The following is a 20,014-nucleotide window of genomic DNA, read 5'->3' as shown; positions in this document are numbered from 1 at the left end:
TTTGTTAGTAAAGTGCAAGGAGAGAGGAAGGAAGAACCTAAGTGGGTTGGCCTTCTTAAATCTTCTCTCTGTATTAAGTAGAGTGAACACTAGACTCAGAATTTGATCTCACTGTATTTGGTTAAGTGAGCAAATGAGATGGATTCAGGAGGAGTGGTCAAATACAGACTTACAGAAGGGGCGGGCAATTCCAGAGCCACCAACACTAACACCAAAACAAGAATAGGTAGGGTGGGTGGGAACAAACTGCAGAGAGAGACACAGCACACACACTCGTCAGTGAAACACACAATTAGATACAGAAAAAAATGAAGAACAGTACTTTTAAAACTGCAAGTTTGTACTTAACTTCAGCTTCTAATGCAGGTGATTATAGCCAAGCAAGTATCTCAGAAGTTGAGCATAAATTGATTTCTCCAACTTTGTGGCTAGCACTTAAAATACAGAGGAATCCCTCTAGGCTAACAGTTAAATATCAGATAAGAAGTGAAAAGACCACCACCCCCCCTTATAGCAGAGAGAGACACAGCACACACACTATTCAGTGAAACACACAATTAGGTACAGAAAAAATGAAAAACAGTACTTTTAAAACTGCACGTTTGTACTTAACTTCAGCTTCTAATGCAGGTGATTATAGCCAAGCAAGTCTCTCAGAAGTTGAGCATAAAATGATTTCTCAAACTTTGTGGCTAGCACTTAAAGTACAGAGGAATCCCTCTAGGCTAACAGTTAAATATCAGATAAGAAGTGAGAAGACCACCACCCCCTCTTATAGCAGAGAGAGACACAGCACACACACTATTCAGTGAAACACACAATTAGGTACAGAAAAAAAATGAAAAACAGTACTTTTAAAACTGCAAGTTTGCCCATTATTCAAAAGCTGAGCCTAAGCAAATCATGTGACTCCCATTGAAGATAAGTTGAGTTCTATATCATTACTTAAGACTTGTTTTCTATCCTGTATGGATAATTTCCCTTTGACTTATCTTTCTCAGTCTCTTCCTGTCTCCGTTCCCCAAGATCTCATAATTCTTACTATCAGCAGCATACCAGGCGTTCTATAGTTTACCCAGCACCCTCTTTCTCAGACTGACATGAGATCCATTGCTATCATTCCTAAGGCTTTTAGGTCCTGGAACTGTCTGTTCTCCATATAAAATGGGAGAAGTTGTCTGCCTCTAATTTATTAAGAATAACTAAACATTTTCTGCATCTTGCAATCAACTGCTGCTGAATGTTTTTCCATATTTGGTACTCTCACCTCATATTCCCTCAAATATCTCCTTTCTTTGTTCTGTCTTATTATTCGGTGAACTGTGCTTACCCCAGTATTCTAATCTCCCTTTAGTGTCTGTTACCTTTTCCATTACTCCAAATTAGTAACATACCTTTGTAGTTCCTTACACACATAGGATCATAGGCAGTTACTAGGCTATTGGCCCTGATGTCCTTATAAGCCTAGCCAAGAGTTTAGCCCATGCATAGATAAATCAGCACCTAATGCCCCTGTCCAGCAAGAACACGGGTGGAATCCCAGAGACGTATTTTCTATTTCCATCCAGTTATCCAGATTGTGCTTAAAAAGGGGTAAAGAGATACTCTGCTTGATGTTGAGAGGGAGTTTATTCTGTAGATGGGGGAGTCTCTGGGACACAAACCTGTCCCGCCAGCAAGTCCTATTGATGTCACAGACCAGGTTAAGGTCGTGTGCGGGTTATCTAGTGGAGTTTGACTTGCGGATATGCAACAGTCCCATCAAGGCGGGGTCCGAGATTGCCTTGTATGCCAGACAGAGGTCATCTCTGAGGAGTCTGTATAAAACAGAGTAGAGGCATAGGGCTTTTAGCCTATCTGTGTATGGTAAATTTTTGAGGCCCTGGATTCTCCTGGTAAGGAACCTCTGTGGTCTCTCCAGCTGCTGCATGTGCTTTGCAGGGTACATGCTGAATGGGGCATTGTACTCAATAATGGGCCTTATAAGGGAAGAATACAGGGATGTTCTGACCTCTTTGTCCCTGAATGAGATACCCTTACTTATGAGGTGGGCCATGTAGAAAGCTTTCCGTACAATGGAAGCAACATGGTCGTCAAAAGTCAGGCTGCTATCAATCTGGGTGCCCAAATCCCTCACGACTGACTGTGTGCTTAGATCGTTGTTATTAATGTGATAATTTGTGGGGACATCTCTATCCCTAAAGGGGATGATGATGCATTTTTTTGTATTCAGCTTGAGGCCATTTTTTTGGCACCAGTCATTTGTTTGGGTTAGATCCTCTTGACGGATGTCTACGTCTCTAGGGGAATTGATGACAGCTCCCAACTTGCAATCATCTGCAAACTTAGTCAGCCATAGCCCACTGGTTTTGGCCTGTATCACAGAAAAGTATATCCCAAATAACAAAGGCCCCAAGACCGAACCCTGGGGTGCGCCACTTGTTACAGGTCTACTGCTTGAAGTGACTTCCCTTATTTTGACACACTGCACCTATTTTTCTGTTTCTTTAATTGTGAAAACTGTTTAATTTCCTTTTTCCTGTTTTCACTGTAACATTTTCTTAATTAGCTGTCCAGTTTGTACCTTCATATGACAGGCCTATTTTGTAAAGTATTAGCTTTTTTTTTTCCGCGCATGTCAGTATCCCAATGACTTCTCAGTTTACCACTATGAATATTATTTTATTCTTTATTTTTTCTTTTGCTTTTATTAACTGAAATATTTTGTGACTTTACTGTGTTACTCATATTTTCTGTCCACTTTTATTGTAGTTTTTATAACATATCTAAAGATGATTACTTTTGGCTAGCACAATTATCTGCTTATCAATATAAATAGTAAATAAACCAGAGGACTTTGTAGTGTGTGTTGAAATAGCATTTCTGGTAAGGTAATAGTCTGTGCCTATGGAATATTCATAACTAGAAACAGGCATGTTGCATATTGAATCTCACCACTCTGCATGCATCAGCAATTGTACTGACATGTTATATCTTTCTTTTGCTGCAGGTTACCTGATGTTTTCACCCACTTCAGAAAGTCTGTTGAGACTCAGGCGAAAGTTCGTTCCACTTTGCAGATGCCAGAAATGTTAAAGCCAGTGCCTTTGGGGCTGGAGGAAGGAAGTATTCCAACTTATGAAGATTTCTCAGAAAGGTAGCATAATATATTTATTTGAATTTTGATAATAGAGTGGTCCTTAGTGAGCATATAACACTTCATTCAGTTGCTGAGTAAGTGTCATGCAACAAATCAAACCAACAAATGGTGCAGTCAATAGTGAATTGGAACTAGATGTCATTTTGAGGTGTACTCATGTGCTACGAGCACAAAGCAAAGCCTAACAATAGAGGTGTTAGCTGTGTATCATTGTGTATCATTGCAGTTCAGCAGCATTGGGTACAATATTAGCACTGACTGATAGTAAACTGCAGTGCTACAGTAATTTTAAGGTTACCAGTGAAAAACTAGGGACATGAAGCTGTTGTCTTTTCTGGAAACTTACAACTCTTCATAATGGAAAGATCTAAACTTTCTAAAAAAAAAAAAAGAGCTGATATGGCAAGGTGCTGGGACCTACATAAGCCATTCCTGAGGCCAGAGTCAAAAGCACTAATTGCTTTTTCACTCACTTTGGAGGAGTATCTAGTAAATGTGAGTGGTAGTCAGAATTCCTAAGCAGTCTGCATGAAACATGCATTGTAGGTAGCCCCTGTCCCATGCACATCAAACAGGATATCAAGCATTACGCATAAGTGAGAGTGCTGAACTATATGTAATAGGAAGCCAGTTTAATTTAGAAATAAGCTGGAAATGATAAGAGCAGCATGGGCACTCACAGCAAAGCTTGTCATTTGGTTTTAAATATATTTAAGCTTCACTGTGAGTTTTGCCATTCAGAAGTAAGAATTAAAGGGAAGGAAAGGGTAAAGATGCACATAGTCATAATTGCTTCCAATAAAAATGATCTGAATTCAGCTTTATTTCTATCTCAAGCAGCATTAAACCTGGCTAGTGTTATTTACTGGTAGCTGTGTCAGCCATTGCAGTAACAACCTGGTTCTATATTGGACACACATTCCTTGGTAACTATTTTCAGATGGAGCCAGAAAGGGGCTGAGATCCACATGCTTGTTTTCTTTGTACATGTCAGAGGCTACATTCTCCTAAACTGGCTACTACTAGTGAAAGCCACAAAGATGTGCATTCAGGATTGCCAGATGACAGACACCTACTGCATGTTTAAGCATTCTGTTTAGTCTGTTTTGATTTACAAGTCCCATGATTCTCCATATGATTATTGTCCTGCTGTCTGGGATACCATCCCAGAATAGTTGAAAATATAAAAACCTGGAATCATGTTTTTTTGTGGGAGGGCTGTACCTCCATGCACAGCACTGTGTGGTGGGCCTGTTCTGACCATCTAGTCTCTAATTTAAGTGTAATTTGGATGCTTGGATGGTTAACCGGAAATTCACCCTGGGGATTCCACCTGTGTCCCTCTTGGACAGGGGCAATAGGTGCTAATTTTAGTGTCTGCTTGAACCAGACACTCTTGGAATGTGGGATGAACTTGGCTAGGCTTGTAACGGCCCTGGGCCCATTAGCCTAGTAACCTCCTATGGTCCTATGATCCTAAGTATATTATCACCAAGTTTGTATAAACTCAGTGAAAATATTTTATGTGTTTCCAGTTTTAGCTGTATGTAGAACAGAAGCTGATGCTAAAAAAAGGATAATTAGTGTGGTGTATAAAGTATTGCACAATAACTGTAAGAATCAATTAGAGGAAGTTAGAAAAGATTGGGAAGAGAGAATGGAAAAGCAATTTACAAGAGAGCAATGGAAGGACATATGAATGGCTCCCAAGTGTGCAACAAAGTACAAAAGGTTTAAGATCTTTGCTTGAAAGTGTTTGCATAGATATTTTTTACCCTACGCTGATTTCAAATATTTTTTCAAGTAGATGGCAAATGTTGGAGGTGTGATGATTATGAAATAGGTAAGTGAGGACATAGGTTTTGGAAATCTAATGAGTTGGCAGATTTTAAAAATTCCCTACAAAGTGCTCTGTCAGAAATATTGGGTGAGCAAATGGCTGAAACTAAGGAAATGATCCTTTTGAGCTGAGACACAGTATCTGAATTGCCTAAATAAAGTAAAGTCTTAAGTTTAATTCTGTCATCTGCCAAAAAAGCATACTAGAAAATGGAAATCAAAGTCTAAACTAACAGAATATTATAAAAGTGATAAAAGAACTAGAAGATGGTGTGACAAAGGGAAACACTGCCAGCCCAGCTATCTGGAATTTTGTAAATAATCCTGTGTCATTTGTGAATATTGATATGATTTATACAGACATGTATGTAAAGTACTGAGCTAAAATGTAACCATAGCATGCCTATTGGAATAGAACAGGAATGTACCTGCATAATTGTAACTGTTTAGATGTATATGTTTAATGGAAAAAGGAAAACAAGAGGTTAACTTAAAAAGCAATCAGAGAAAATAGTTGAAATTAAATTGTTTCATAACCACATAATAAAAGAGATGTTATCTCTCAGTTTCAGTGCAGTAGCAGTCACAATGTCTAGAGCTAGAGGTTTTTTGTATTGTCTTGAAAGATAAGTAATTGCTAGGCTTGAGATGTAGAAGTGTTTTATTGTTTTATGACTTCCAGGAACTGCAAACATCTGAGAGATATGTATTTTTCACAGGGAGTTGCTAAAAGCCTGTTAATTTCTGACAAAGAGGGTTTAGCTTGGGAACTGAAGTCAGGTGACAAAAAGTGATGTCATCCAAGCTAACCCAGCAGTAATATTTGATATTAATTTATGAACTCCTTCAGAGAGAGAGAGAGAGAGAGAGAGAGACTGTGTATTTTGTATTTTGTCATTGGCCTAACAACATCAGCTGGAAACATCCACTCACATCTGCACTTGCCTTGCTGTAAGTAAGTTTTTAATGGCATAGTAACTCTTTTATATTCAGATAGGAATACAGTAAAGTGTAGCTTAGATGTTTTCTTTATTTATTTGAGACTGTTCTGCAATGTTGTTTTAGGTGTTTCCTGTGATTTTGAACTCTGGTGTAACTGATTACTTACTGAGTATTGTCTTGTTCTTTTATTATTTATTATTAAATATATTTAAATCTTTTAATTGTGACTTGTCTGTTTAGAGATATTTAAGCTCTTAGAGTATTTGCATATCTATTTGGTGACACTGTACAGGCCACTCCTAAATAGCCTTGCTCTTGGTCAGACTACCATTTGGATTAACAGTAACATTACACAGTAGGATTGGACACTGTTTGTTAAGGCCCTTAAAGTATCTGATAAGAGTTGACTGGTGGCAGTGAAAACTACCTTAGTCTGGGCAGAAGGGGGCATAGCTAGTAAATCTGTACCAGCCTTTCCCAGGTGTGTGTGTTGTTTGTATATAAATCAAATCTCAAGGAGTGTGTGTGTCAGCTTCTTGGGCAGGGACACAAAGCACTGGTTGGACAGAAAGGGTACTGGAGATCTTGTTTTGGCCACTCAGCTGAGCTCTCAACCCTATAGCTGTGCCAGTGGGTAGTCTTATTGGGGATTTGGAGAAAGAGGAAGAAACCAGCCACAGACTGATTGTGATCTCTGTGTGCTCTTAAGGGAAATTGCACTTTACTGTGTGTGTACTTGTCATCCTCCCAGTGTGTACATCCCTCACTGTTCACAGTGGTGAGGATTTAAACTTCTTGGTTACTGGGCCAGTGCAGGGGTGTCACATATTAATTGGTTGGCAGTGTTGGGATATCCACATCACATATTAATTGACTTATAGTGGTGATCTACATATTAGGATTCAGTGGTGTGGATACTGAATTCTTGTAGCCTGTAAACAGTGGTCACTAAGGAAGGTGTTTGTACTCTCAATCAGCCACAAAGTGAACATTCAGACTTTCATATCACAATTGTTTTATTTTTTTTTGTTAGCTTAGTTAGTCAGGGAGAGCAGGCAGGCATGTCAGCAGAAGAGTATGGAAAGCTAACAAGGAGACAGTTGGCTGAGATGTGCCATGCTAAAGGACTGGTGCATGCCAACCTGACTAAGGTAGAAATGATTTTAGCTTTGGGCACAGCTACATCACATTCCAGCAATCAGGAGGACAACCAGGCTGGCCTTGGAGATGTACCACTTTAAAAAAATGGACAGTTCAACCTTTCCACAGAGGATTTAAAAATCCATCTGGAGTTAAAGCGACTTCAAATGGAGGCCAAGCATTTGGAAATAGTAGCAGCAGAGAAACTATGATGTCTGGAAGCTGAGGATAATGAGAGGCAGAGGCAACATGTATAGAAGATGCTGACTCTTCACCAGGGTCATGGAGGTAATGGGAAAGGGAGTAACTGAACCCCAGAAGCAACAAAGGTCAGTAAATTTCTTCCACAATTTACAGATGGAGATAATTTTGATAGTTTCATTCATATGTTTGAAAGGGTATTTAAACAGTATAATGTTGACCAAGGGCTCTGGGTATGGTTCGTGACCCCCTTACTCCATGGTAAAGCTGCAACTGCTATTTCTAAATTGTCTGATACTGATTGCTTAAATTATAATACTGTAAAAATGTTTTTTAGAATGTTTTAAGTTAACACCTGAGGCTTATAGGAAAATGTTTTGTGAGCATAGATGCAAGGCAGATGAAAGTGTGTGTGAATATATTGCTGAACTAAGCACTTATTTTTGTAGGTGGGTGAGCAGATGTCAAGTCTCCACTTTTGAAGGGCTGGCAGACCTTTTGGTGATGGAACAAGCCCTTAGCACTTTGCCTGAGGACATGAGAATCTGCTTAGCTGATAAGCGATACAGTACTGCAAATGAGTTGGGGAGACCTATACCTAGCAAGCAGAGAATCACTGCACAGAAAAGAGATACCTAGTGCTGCTCATGAGTCTAAGATAACCCATGGTGGGCAGCCCAGACTGCCCCAAGAGAGTCCTCCAGTAGCAGGGGAAGCCACGAGTACAGGTACACATCCAGGACCAAGGGTTAAAAGCTCCTTTGATGCCTTTGCCTATGATTCAGGATCCATTTAGGAGGGTAGTTATGGATATTGTGGGACCTCTGAGTACCCCAAGTTCCACAGGGAAGAATTATATCCTGATGTTAGCAGATTATGCTATTAGATACCTTGGGGTGGTGGCTGTGTCCTCCTTTGAGGCAGAAAAGGTGGCAAATGCTTTGTTAGTGATTTTCGCAGGGTAGGTTTCCCAAAAGAAATACTGATTGACAGATGTGCCAATTTCATATCAGACTTGCTGACTTGTCTGTGGAAGCATTGTGGGGGGAAGCACCTAAAGACCACCCCCTACCATCCCCAGACTAATGGTCTTGTCGAGAGGTTAAACTATACACTCAAGACAATGCTAGAGGCATTTGCAGACCAGTTTAAGAGGGATGGGGCAAATATTTGCCCCATCTATTGTTTGCTTACAGGAGTCCACAGGTTTTTCACCCTTCAAGTTGCTGCATGGGCATAGGGTGAGGGGGCCTCTAGATTTGATTCGAGATGAGTGGGAGGGTGAGTATGAATCCCACAAGGAGTTTGTTGTGCAGATGCCCTAAACATCAGGGCAAAGTTCAGGGAGCTCATGGGCTTGGCCCAGGAGAACCTGGCAGAAACCCAACAGCAGAAAAGGGTCTGGTATTACAGGAATGCTTGAGCTAGAGAGTATACTGTGGGGCAGCAAGTAATGGTTCTCCTTCCTGTCAGATACAACAAGCTGCAAGCAGCCTGGGAGGGACCCTTCAAAGTGGTAAGGAAGGTCAGTGATGTTAACTACATGGTAGAACTGCTAGGCAGAAGGCAGGGGCATAAACTGTATCATGTTAACATGATGAAACCTTACCATGATAGGGAGGCCCTTGTGCTGAGTATTTGCAGTGGATGGCAGCAGGAGTCTGAGGGGGATCTGGTGACTGATCTCCTCAGTGAGGCTTGGACTGACACCTCAGTGTAAGGGGTAGCAATGTCCCAAGAGCTATCCCCTACCCAGGTTTGAGAAATCTGAGCAGTGTTACAGGAGTCTGGGGACATGTTCACTGGGAAACCAGGGTGCACCCACCTGGTGCAACACTACATGGATACAGGACCCCAAAGGTCTATTAAGCAGGCCCCTCATATGGTGCCTGAGAGGGTCAAACAGACTCTGAGGGAGGAGATGCAGGAAATGTTGGAACTAGGGGTAATTCAGGAGTCTGGCAGTCCCTGGGCCTCCCCAGTGGTGCTGGAACCAAAGAAGGATGGCAACACCTGGTTCTGTGTGGACTACATGAAATTAAATAATCAGATGCTTACCCCATGCCTAGGACTGATAAAGCCCAAGAGCAGCTGGGTGGGGCTAAGTATCTTACCACTATTAATCTTACCAAGGGTTACTAGCAGGCACCCCTAACTCCCAGTGCTAGAGAGAGGTCAGCCTTTGTGATTCCTTTTGGCTTGTATGAGTTCATGAAGATGCCTTTTGGGATGTAAAATGCCCCAGCAACTTTCCAGAGGCTGGTAGATCGTATCCTAGCAGGAGCAGGAGATTTTTGCCCTTGCTTACCTAGCTGTTCCAGGTAAGAGCACCTTCAGCATGTCAAGGAGGTGCTGGGCAGACTACAGAGAGCAGGGTTGACCGTTAAGCCCAGTAAGTGTCAGGTGGGTAGAGCAGAGGTCTCCTACCTGGGACATAGAGTGGGGAGTGATAAGATCAGGCCAGAACTTGCCAAAGTGGAAACCATTCAGGCATGGCCTGCCACTGTTACCAAAAAGTAGGTGAGGGCATTCTTAGAAACAGCAGGCTGCTACAGAAAATTTGTCCCCAATTATAATCCCATAGCTGCTCCCCTCACTGACCTGACAAGGAAAAACAAGCCAGAAAAGGTAGTGTGGTCACCGGCACGTGAGCAGGCATTCCAGAAGCTTAAAGGAGCTTTGGGAGGACCCCCTGTGTTAGCCATTCCAGATTACAGCAAAGAATTTGTTGTGCAGGTGGATGCTTCAAACCATGGGATGGGGGCTGTACTCAGCCAGGTTTCCTCAGAGGGAAAAGAACACCCTTTGGTATATCTCAATTGTAGGCTCTAACCCAGGGTGGAATTCTATGCAGCTGTAGAAAATTAATGTCTAGCTATAGTGTGGGCACTGCAGAAACTTCAGCCTTATCTGTATGAAATTCACTGCAGTTACAGACCACAATCCCTTAACATGAGTACATCAAGCCAGCCAGCAAAATGCCAAGTTACTAAGGTGGAGCCTAGGGTTGCAAGCATATGATATGAAGATGCAGCACTGCAGTGGGGTTAGCAATGCCAACGCAGATGGGCTGTCAAGACAGGGAATGGGGTAAAGTATTCCCAGATAGACCCAACCCTCCCAAGCAATGTTTCTCAAGGGGTCACTTGAAAAACCAGCTTGAGTTTTCGGGGGGGGGAGTGAAGTGTGACAAAGGGAAATACTGCCAGCCCAGCTATCTGGAATTTTGTAAATAATTCTATGTCATTTGTGGATATTGATATGATTTATAGAGAAGTGTGTGTAAAATACTGAGCTAAAATGTAGCCCTATTGGAATACAACAGGAGTGTACCTGCACTATTGTGACTGCTTAGATGTATATGTTTAATGGAAACTGGAACTCAGGAGGGTAACTTGAAAAACATTTAGAGAAAGTAGTTGAAATTAAATTGTTTGATAACCACGTAATAAAAGAGATGGTATCTCTGAGTTTCAAGTGCAGTAGCAGACACAATGTCTAGAGCTAGAATTTTTTGATATTGTCTTCAAAGTGAAGTAATTGCTAGGCTTGAGATGTAGAATTGCTTTATTGTTTTATGAATTCCAGGATCTGCAAACATCTGAGAGATGTGTATTTTTCACAGGGAGATGCTAAAATTCTGTTAGTTTCTGACAAAGGGGGTTTAGCTTGGGAACTGAAGTCAGGTGACAAAAAGTAATGTAATCCGAGCTAACCCTGTAGTAATACAGAGAGAGACTGTGTATTTTGTTTTTTGTCTTTGACCTAACAATATCAGCTGGAACATCCACTCACCTCTGCACTTGCCTTGATGTAAGTTTTTAGGATATGGTAACTCTTTTAGATTCAGATAGGAATATAGTAAAGTGTAGCTTAGAGGTTTTCTTTATTTATTTGAGACTGTTCTGCAATGTGTTTTAAATATTTCCTGTGATTTTGAACTCTGACGTAACTGATTACTTACTGAGTATTGTCTAGTTCTTTTATTATTTATTATTAAATATATTTAAACTTTTTAATTGTGACTGGTCTGTTTAGAGATATTTAAGTTCTGAGAGTACTTGCATATCTATTTGGTGACACTGTACAGGCCACTCCTAAATAGCCTTGCTCTTGGTCAGACTACCATTTGGATTAATAGGAACATTACAGAGTAGGATTGGACACCCTCTGTTAAGGGCCTTAAAGTAGATAAGAGTTGGCTGTTGGCAGTGAAAACTACCTTATAGTCTGGGCAGAAGGGGGCATAACTAGTAAACCTGTGCCAGCCTTTGCCAGGAGTGTGTGTGTATTTGTATATAAATCAAATCTCAAGGAGTTTTTGCATCAGCTACTTGGGCAGGGACACAAAGCACTGGTTGGACAAAGAGGGTAGTGGAGATCTTGGTTTGGCCACTCAGCTGAGATCACAACCCTATAGCTGTGCCAGTGGGGAGTCTTATTGGGGATCTGGAGAAATAGGGGAAAAAACAGCCCCAGACTGACTGTGATCTCTGTGTGCTCTTAAGGAAAATTGCATTTTCCTGTGTGTGTACTTGTCATCCTCCCAGTGTGTACTTCCCCCACTGTTGCCAACGGTGAGTATTAAGGTTCTTTGGTTACTGGGCCAGTGCAGCGGCATCACAGATGGATCTTTAGAAAATGGAAGGAGCAAATTATATAGAAGTAAATGGAAATTGTGGGAACATTTCATGCAGAATAATGTTCAGAAGGAGGAAGAAGAGTGAGGCTTAAGGGAAGGCTGGAATTCAGCAATTTATGTAATGTTGGACTGATGAAAGTAAGGAAGGAAAAGATATATGATGTATAATACATGTAAATGGAAAAAATTATCAGCAGTTTGTATCCATGCATCCAAAAGATAACACCAGGAAACTGCAAAATTAGGCTCACATAAATTTTATGACAGTTTTTAGCAACGTTTTTTTACATGTTTTAGTTATTTATATCTGACTGCATATTAAAAGTTAGACTTTTAATGTGAATGAGCAATAATATGTATTAAAAGATTTTAATCAAGACATCTTAGTGTTTCTGTTTGGTATGTTCCTTTAAGCATGCTAATGGATGTGTCACATGTGTTATTTGAATTTTATTATATAAGCTGTTAATTTAGTTAATGAAACTGTTCTGATGAAGTTCTAACGTGTTTAGGGATGAAAGAGCTTAACCATTATATTTTGTGCTGTGATTCAAGTTTTTATTTAATATACTGACATCTGTAAAACTTTACTAAAAATGGTGTCTTCTCTTTTGGAGTTGTGCTTATGTGATTTAACAGCTGGTACTTGAGCATTTTTTATTCTAAAGACTCCCCGTGGCACTACATGAGCCTAGGTTTGCAGCTTAAATGGAAAAAATGTTAATAAGGTTTGTTTTCTTTTCTGTCAATGTATGTTTGCCTATGTTGTAAGTGATAATTTGATAACGGTGTTTAAAAAAGTGTGTTTCTATTTTCCTTCAGTTGGTGCACCCTCAGAATTAGTACATTTTTAGAGATCAGGATGGAGGACTCTTGTGGGTTGCAGGGGGTCATAGCCCCAATCAAAAATATTCTTAAAGGAGTTATCTTTATACAGATTGCTGCAGTAATCAAGGTGGGGTTGTAGGACAGTGACACTAGAAAACTGAACTGCAGAAAAATTAGGTGTTGGTAATTTAAAGAGGTTCCACTTGCTCTTCATGTCTTTAACTGAGGACCAGTATGGGAAAGACACAGGAAACAGTGGAGGAAGCTATGACATTATGTAATACTTGCAACTCCTTTTGGCCTACTCTAACTACTATTTACATATTCAAAAGCAAGGAAGGAATAGCCAGTTAATCTGTACTGTTGATGCCTGAGGATAATGATTTTGTCAAACTAAACAGAAGACAGAAATCTGGTTAACAAAGTTAAGTGCTATTATTCCATTTATTTGCTTCTGGATGTTTTAGCATGATGGCATAGAAAAATGCATACCAATATCTTTACAGGAGAATCAGTATTACTACCCAGCCCTGCTGATTACTAGATCTTCATGAGTATGATTTTATGAAGACAATGTGATTCACAGTTGATCATGACTGATTTGAGCTGCTGTTTCTACAAACATGCTGCATACCTTTTATCATGTGTTAGAAAGGGTTGTTATACTGATGTGGGGGGGGGGGGATAAAGGACTTCTACTACTCTCACAGGTTTTACTGCATGGATTGCTCTTTAAAACATTACTAAATCTGCATAAAAATAATGCAAAAGAAATAAAACAAAACAGAGATAGGCACTGTAAAAGCTCAGCTATAAGTACATTACCTGATCAGGAAAAATACAAAGCATTCACAAAATTAAAAACAAATAAACACCTGATAAATGTAAAATCATAAACCCAACAAACAGGAAATGAAGTTGAATAGGAAGGGAAATGAAGTGGAAAAATGAAGAAAAGACCAGCAATCCCCATAGCAACAGAAAGTCAGCTACTCTAACCTAGGAGTCAAATTACACTGGTACGTGTAGATGCATACACTCACACTTACACACACACACACACACACACACACACACACACACACACACACACACACACACACACACACACACACACACAATTACAGTAGAAAGCCTCTGTTAGGCATTGATTTTTCATCTAACATAAATTTAAAGGTACTGTACACAAAAGCAAAACTGCATAAATGCAAATGCATATTACAATAGAAGAAAAGCATGAATAAAAATTGCTGTAAGAACCCATTTAAATAAAGTTAATAAGCATACCTTAAGCTAAAAGGGGAGCATTACTGCTTACACTTGTGTTTTTCAGTTCTTGGGAAGTGACACCAAAATTATTACTATTATAAATATATTTGAGGTTGCAACAACCATAACCTCAGCAAAACCAACTCAAGAAAAATATGGGAGGGGGGCACATTACTGTTTATATATACATGTCTTTCAGTTTTTGGATTTGCTACCAGAATGATCATTCTTATGAATATTTTTGAGGCTATAGTACCCGAAAACAAGTACATGTTTGTGGAGAACTGTGCACTGATATTTAAGTTTCCTCATCTGGACTCATTCAGCTCCAGGACTCAGTTATACAAGCTGGAAAACAACTGCTGGTAGCTGTGAGCCACCATACATATCAATTTGAGAAAAATCTTATAAACTGCAACTAAAGCAGCTCTATGTTTTATTAGTTTAATATAAATCATTTTCTCACATTTAAGTTAAGAAACAAACAGCACCTAACAAAATATAAGTAAAGTCAAATAAATAACACAAGTGCAACTATAAGAAAAAATGCTTAAACCATCTTTCTTTCTCTTTTTCCAGATATAATCTGAAAGATAGGAAAATATCTCCGGTAATAAATAGAACATTATTTTTCTGGCCTTTGCTCTGTCTTTTAGAATGTCATAAGAACATGCCTTAGAGCAGTGTCTCTCTTTCTGTCTTTTCCTGGGCACCAAAACACAACAAACAAATATGTATGTGAACAGCGTTTTTTTGCTAGGCTGTATTGTAAGACTGTCACCAAATAATGTCATTGAAATCCAGCTGCTGAAAATAGTTGATTGGAACTCTGAGGTTCAGCAGCTGCTTAGTTCCAAATCATATATATACCGGGTTCTTGCAGAAATGATCCTATTACTCCTAACTATTCTATTACTGTGACTACCTCGTACTACTTAGCTTCATGCTATGCTGTAAATGAATGATTTTGGACTGACACCACAATGAGTATTGTCCCAAAAAGTTAATAGCTCATGAAAGACTGCCACTAAGGTGTTGTATAGTGTTGGCACCAATTTAAAAAGAAAACTATAAAATAGCAAAGAAGAAAAGGGTCCCCTAAATGACTAACCAAAAAAATTCATACCAAATTTCTACAGTTAAAAAGTCATAAATCTGCAATGCAATTTAGTAGTTAAAAATGGGCAGAACAACTATGTCAAATTCTCTGCAAAATCCATAATTGTCATAAACTATTAAATGTAGAATTCAAACTGTAAAAAATATAGATGGTCATTTTATTTGTGCAGTTAGGCATTTGGGGGTGCATAGTACAGATATTATCACATACGCAAAGACTGAATACACTTGTCATTTGGGCTCATGTGCAAAAGTCCTTGTTTATTGTTGCATATATTCATGTATATTAAAATAAAGTACATGCCTTAGCGCATTAGGGTAGGTATATAAGCAATGAGCTACTTGAATGTGCTTGGCCTTTGTTGTTAAGACTGTTGCAAAGTGCCAGTGATCTGTCTTCCTCTAACCAGAAACAGGAAGAGAGAAAATGAAAACTAGGACTGTTATGAAAATTATATAAAAGTCTACAAGATAAAACTGTTATTTTGGTTGTTGTTAGAAAAGCCTACAAAGTAGAATTTTCTCTTGCTCCTGTTAAAATAAGTTTGCAAGCAATGCTGAAGCTTGCCAAACTGTCTTTAAAGCTGTGGAAAACAAGCTACGTTGCATGACAGTAATTAAACACACTTTACATTAATAAAAAGTATTTTATCTACATGACCTGATCTGGAATAGTAAAAGCCATCCATAAAGTTAAAAAATAGCCTCTTAATGTAAGTGAAAGCATTTACCCCTTAAACAGGAAATGAGGCAGTGCTGAAAGAGATGGGAAGTGAATTGCTTCTTGGCCTTTTGGCTAAGATCAAGTGTAATATCACAAATCAAAAAAAGCCTGTGTAGTAACAGAAAACAGACATTCTAATCTAGGAGCCAAATTATAGATCCAAAGGAAATTCAGTGGAAAGACTCTGCTGATCATTGTTTGACCAAACAGGTAAATCTGAAGATACGGTACAAAAAAGTTAAAAACTTCATGAATACAAAGTCATATTAAAATAAAATAAAACATATATAAAAATTATTGCAGAAACTCACACCACCAATTAACCCAACTTAAAAATGATGGAGGTAACATTACTGCTTACATATGTGATTGTGTATGTTTTTCAGTTAAAATTGCTACCAAAATTATCGATGTGAATATTTTTAGTATGCAGCAAACATATCATCAGTTAATGCAGCTTAAAAAAGAAAGTATACAGCAATGCAGCATTACTGCGTACACATATGTGTGTTTCAGTTCTTGGAGTTGCCACGTGAGTCATTAATCTTGTGAATGTTTTTGAGGTTGTGTTACATGGAATACAGATTAGTGTGCGAAGCACTCTGCCAACAATATATGTCTTGTCTCCTTGTCTGGACTCCTTCATCTGCCAGAACTCACCTGAGGTGTTACAACTTATGTAGTATAAGCATGTGTCGGATTGTGCAATAGCGTACAGTAGTTTGAAAGAAGGGTCTCTTAAATGGCTACTGTGAAAATGTCATACCAAAATTCCATGCAGTTAAAACGTTATAACCCTGCACTGCAGTTAGTTATTTACATGGGTGGAGGAACTATTGTACAGTTACATAAACTTTAAAATATAATTATCATTCATAAACTATTAAATGTAAAATCTAAACTGCCAAAAATACAGGAACCCATTTTACAAGTTCAGTAAGGTATAGGGAGGTGTACATGATACAGATATTACCACACAATCATAGGTTCATAGGTTCATACTAGGCTATCTGCCCTGGGGCAATTACAAGCCTAGCCCGATTTTGTTTGGCTTACGCCACCCCTTGATTTGAGTATACTGTGCCCTTTTTAAGGTTTAGTTTACTGTGCCTCTGTCTAATAGTGACACGGAAGTAATCCCCGGGACAAACCTATGATCCCCCATCCACTCATCAAGATTCTTCTTGAAGAGATTCAGTGAGGTGCTCTGCCTAACATGAATTGGAATTCTATTCCAGAGCGAAGGGAGCCTCTGGGTTATGAATCTGTCCCTCCAGCAAGTTCTATTTATTTCTGTGCTGAGGTTCAAGTCCCTCAAGCGTGTGGCTCTAAGGGATTTAGATTTACTGAGGTGGAGCATGTCCATTAATTCTGGATTGGACATAGCTTTATATGTCAGGCATAGATCACCTCGAAGTAGGCGGTATGCAACTGAGTAGAGCTGGAGTTTTTTTAACCGAGCAGCATATGGCATCTGCTTGAGTCCCTTGATCCTCTTGGTGAGGTACTTTTGGGGTCTTTCTAATTGCTGCAGGTGTCGGGTAAGGTACATCCCAAAAGGGGCATTATATTCTATGATAGACCTGATGAGGTATGAATAAAGGGGCACGATTACCTCTCTTGATCTAGATGTGAATCCTTTCATGATGAGGTGGGCTATGTAGAAGGTCTTTCTAACCACTTTGGCAATGTGGTTGTCAAAGGAGAGATTGCTATCAACTTGGGTCCCCAGATCCCTAATTACTTTCTCTGTACTTAATGGGTTACCGCCTATGTGGTAATTTGTGGGCACATTGTTTTGCCAAAGGGTATGACTATACACTTTTTGGCATTTAGCTTTAGACCATGGCTCTGGCACCAGTTATCCGTCTCTGTGAGACCTTTTTGAAGGATGTTTGTGTCAGCTGGAGAGTCGATTATGGCGCCCAGTTTGCAGTCATCTGCGAACTTGGTGAGCCATAGTCCTCCCACGTTGGCCTGTACCTCGGAAAAGTATATACCGAACAAGAGCGGTCCCAGGACAGAACCTTGTGGGACGCCACTTGTGACCGGTTTCGAGTCTGACATGGCTACAGCAACTCTCACTCTGCGGGTTCTGTCTTTGAGCCAGTTTGCAACCCATCTTGTGACATAGGGGTTTATATTTAAGCTGGATAGCTTATCTATGATGCCCGAGTGGGGTATTGTGTCAAATGCCTTTGCTAGGTCCAGATAGGCTGTGTGGACTACCTTCCCTTCATCTATGGCTTTGGTGACTGTTTCAAAGAAGTCGACCAGGTTCAAAAGGCAGGATCTGCCCCTGATGAAGCCGAATTGGGTAGGATCTAGTGTCTGTAAGTCCCCAATGTCTTTGTTTATGAGCTCCATGATGATCCTCTCCATAGCCTTGCAGACTAGGCTAGTCAGGCTTATGGGGCGATAGTTTCCAGGGTCCGTAGAGGCTCCACCTTTGTGGAGTGGGACCACTGTTGCTGTACGCCATTCTGTGGGCACATATCCTGTAGTGAGGCTGAGATTGTACAGCTGTTTTATTTGAGGGGTTAGTTCTTCTTGGAGTTCATGTAGGATGCAACCCGGGACGCCATCTGGTCCCATGGAAGCAGTGTTTTTTGCTTTGGAGAGGGCAGCCTTCACCTGAGCATCAGAGATGTTTGGGAGGCAGCCCTCTGCCGGGATAGATACTTGCTCTTTTGGGGGGGGGGTGGAGAAGTTTGCACTGAACCTGTCTGCCAGGATATTGGCAATGTCTGTGGGTTCAGTGTATTTTTTGTCATTTAGAATCAACTCAGAACAAGTCTGGGAGTTGCATCCCAGGTTCCTAACATAACTGAAAAAAGCCTTATGATTGTCTTTAGTGTCCTGTGCAATTTTTCTCTCGAAGCTGGCCTTGGAGGATTTTATGAGGGATCGTAATTTTTTGCTAGTACTGATCAGAGCTGCCTTCCCTAGTAGGGATTTTGCTCTATCATGTAGTAGCTTCCTCCTTCTGTTGTACAGTTTATTTATGGCTGGGGTCCACCAGACTGGACGCCTGCCTTTGGATGATTGGGTCTTGGTTTTGTTTGGGATAGCATGATCCATGCATTCCTGGAGATGTCCGTAGAATGCGTTTATATAGGATTTTGAAGTTTGGGCCGTAGTTTCCACTGGCCCTGGGGCCTTGAAGGATTCCACTTCAGTTTTGAGAAGTGAGAAGTTCGCTTTTGAGAAGTTTTTCACTGTGGTTTTCTGGGTTGGGGGTGGGGTCGGGATGTGGATATCCAGTGAAATTAATTTATGGTCTGATCTTACCAATGAGGGATATACTTCTGGTATAGAGCATAGAGTACCCATGTTGGTAATGATCAGGTCTAGTATGTTATCCCCTCTTGTGGGAGTGGTGACTAGTTGTTCCATAGCATTTGAGTTTATAATTTCCAGGAACCTTTGGGCTAAGGTGCTGGGGCTTGAGTAGTGCTCCCAGTCTATGTTTGGGTAGTTGAAGTCACCCAGTATAATGGTGTTCGGAGAGATCTTCATGTTCTTCAATGTTTTCAGGAAAGCCGAGTGGGATTCCTGACTTTGAGAGGGTGGTCTGTAGGATGCTATAAACTGAAAAGCAGTCTTACCCACTGTTAGTTGCACATGGATGATCTCCGATACTTCGTGCAATGCCACTAACCTAGAGGTGTGGATATCCTTGATAAATATGGAAACTCCCCCTCCTTTTGTGGTTCGGTCCGGGTTTTGGGGCCAAAAAGCATGATATGAGGTATAACCTGGTAGTGCTGGGGTGCTCTCTGGAGCCTTGAAACAGGTTTCTGTCACTGCACAGATATCGATGTTCTCCATACTGAGGAGAGCTTCGAGTGCGTGCATCTTGAGGTTAAGACTTCTGGCGTTTAGCAGCATTACCCTTAGTTTCTTGTTCCTTGTGCTGTCTATGGAGGTGGGTTTGACTTTTGAGCCTTGCCTAAAAAAGGCACTATGGGGGTGGCAAGAGCCTTTGCCAATATCCGAAAGCCCAGTGGTGACAGGTGCAAGCCGTCCCTAGCGAAGCAACGTGGCTTGTCGAGCATGTCATCCCAGGCTGACAGACACTGGATCCCCTTTGAATGACAACAAAATTTTAATCAATTGTTAAAATCGATCATTTTGTCTTTGTACTGTG

The 20,014-nt window shown here is 40.3% G+C and overlaps 1 protein-coding gene across 1 annotated transcript in view; it reads left to right on the top strand.

Moving 5' to 3' along the window:
• Positions 1 to 20,014, top strand: part of LOC122798356 (cryptochrome DASH-like) — an 807,604-nt gene that overhangs the window by 341,479 nt on the left and 446,111 nt on the right. Inside the window, exons 5-6 of the mRNA XM_044067208.1 lie at positions 3,011 to 3,157; positions 5,550 to 5,553. Coding sequence (XP_043923143.1) covers positions 3,011 to 3,157; positions 5,550 to 5,553 — 151 coding nt within the window. The remainder of the gene's footprint in view (positions 1 to 3,010; positions 3,158 to 5,549; positions 5,554 to 20,014) is intronic.

Source organism: Protopterus annectens, chromosome 3.part1, assembly GCF_019279795.1.
Source record: "Protopterus annectens isolate FY-2018-M chromosome 3.part1, PAN1.0, whole genome shotgun sequence".
NCBI lineage: Eukaryota > Metazoa > Chordata > Ceratodontiformes > Protopteridae > Protopterus > Protopterus annectens.
The sequence above is the reverse complement of the archived record's forward strand: the minus strand, read 5'-3'. Positions and strand labels throughout refer to the sequence as shown.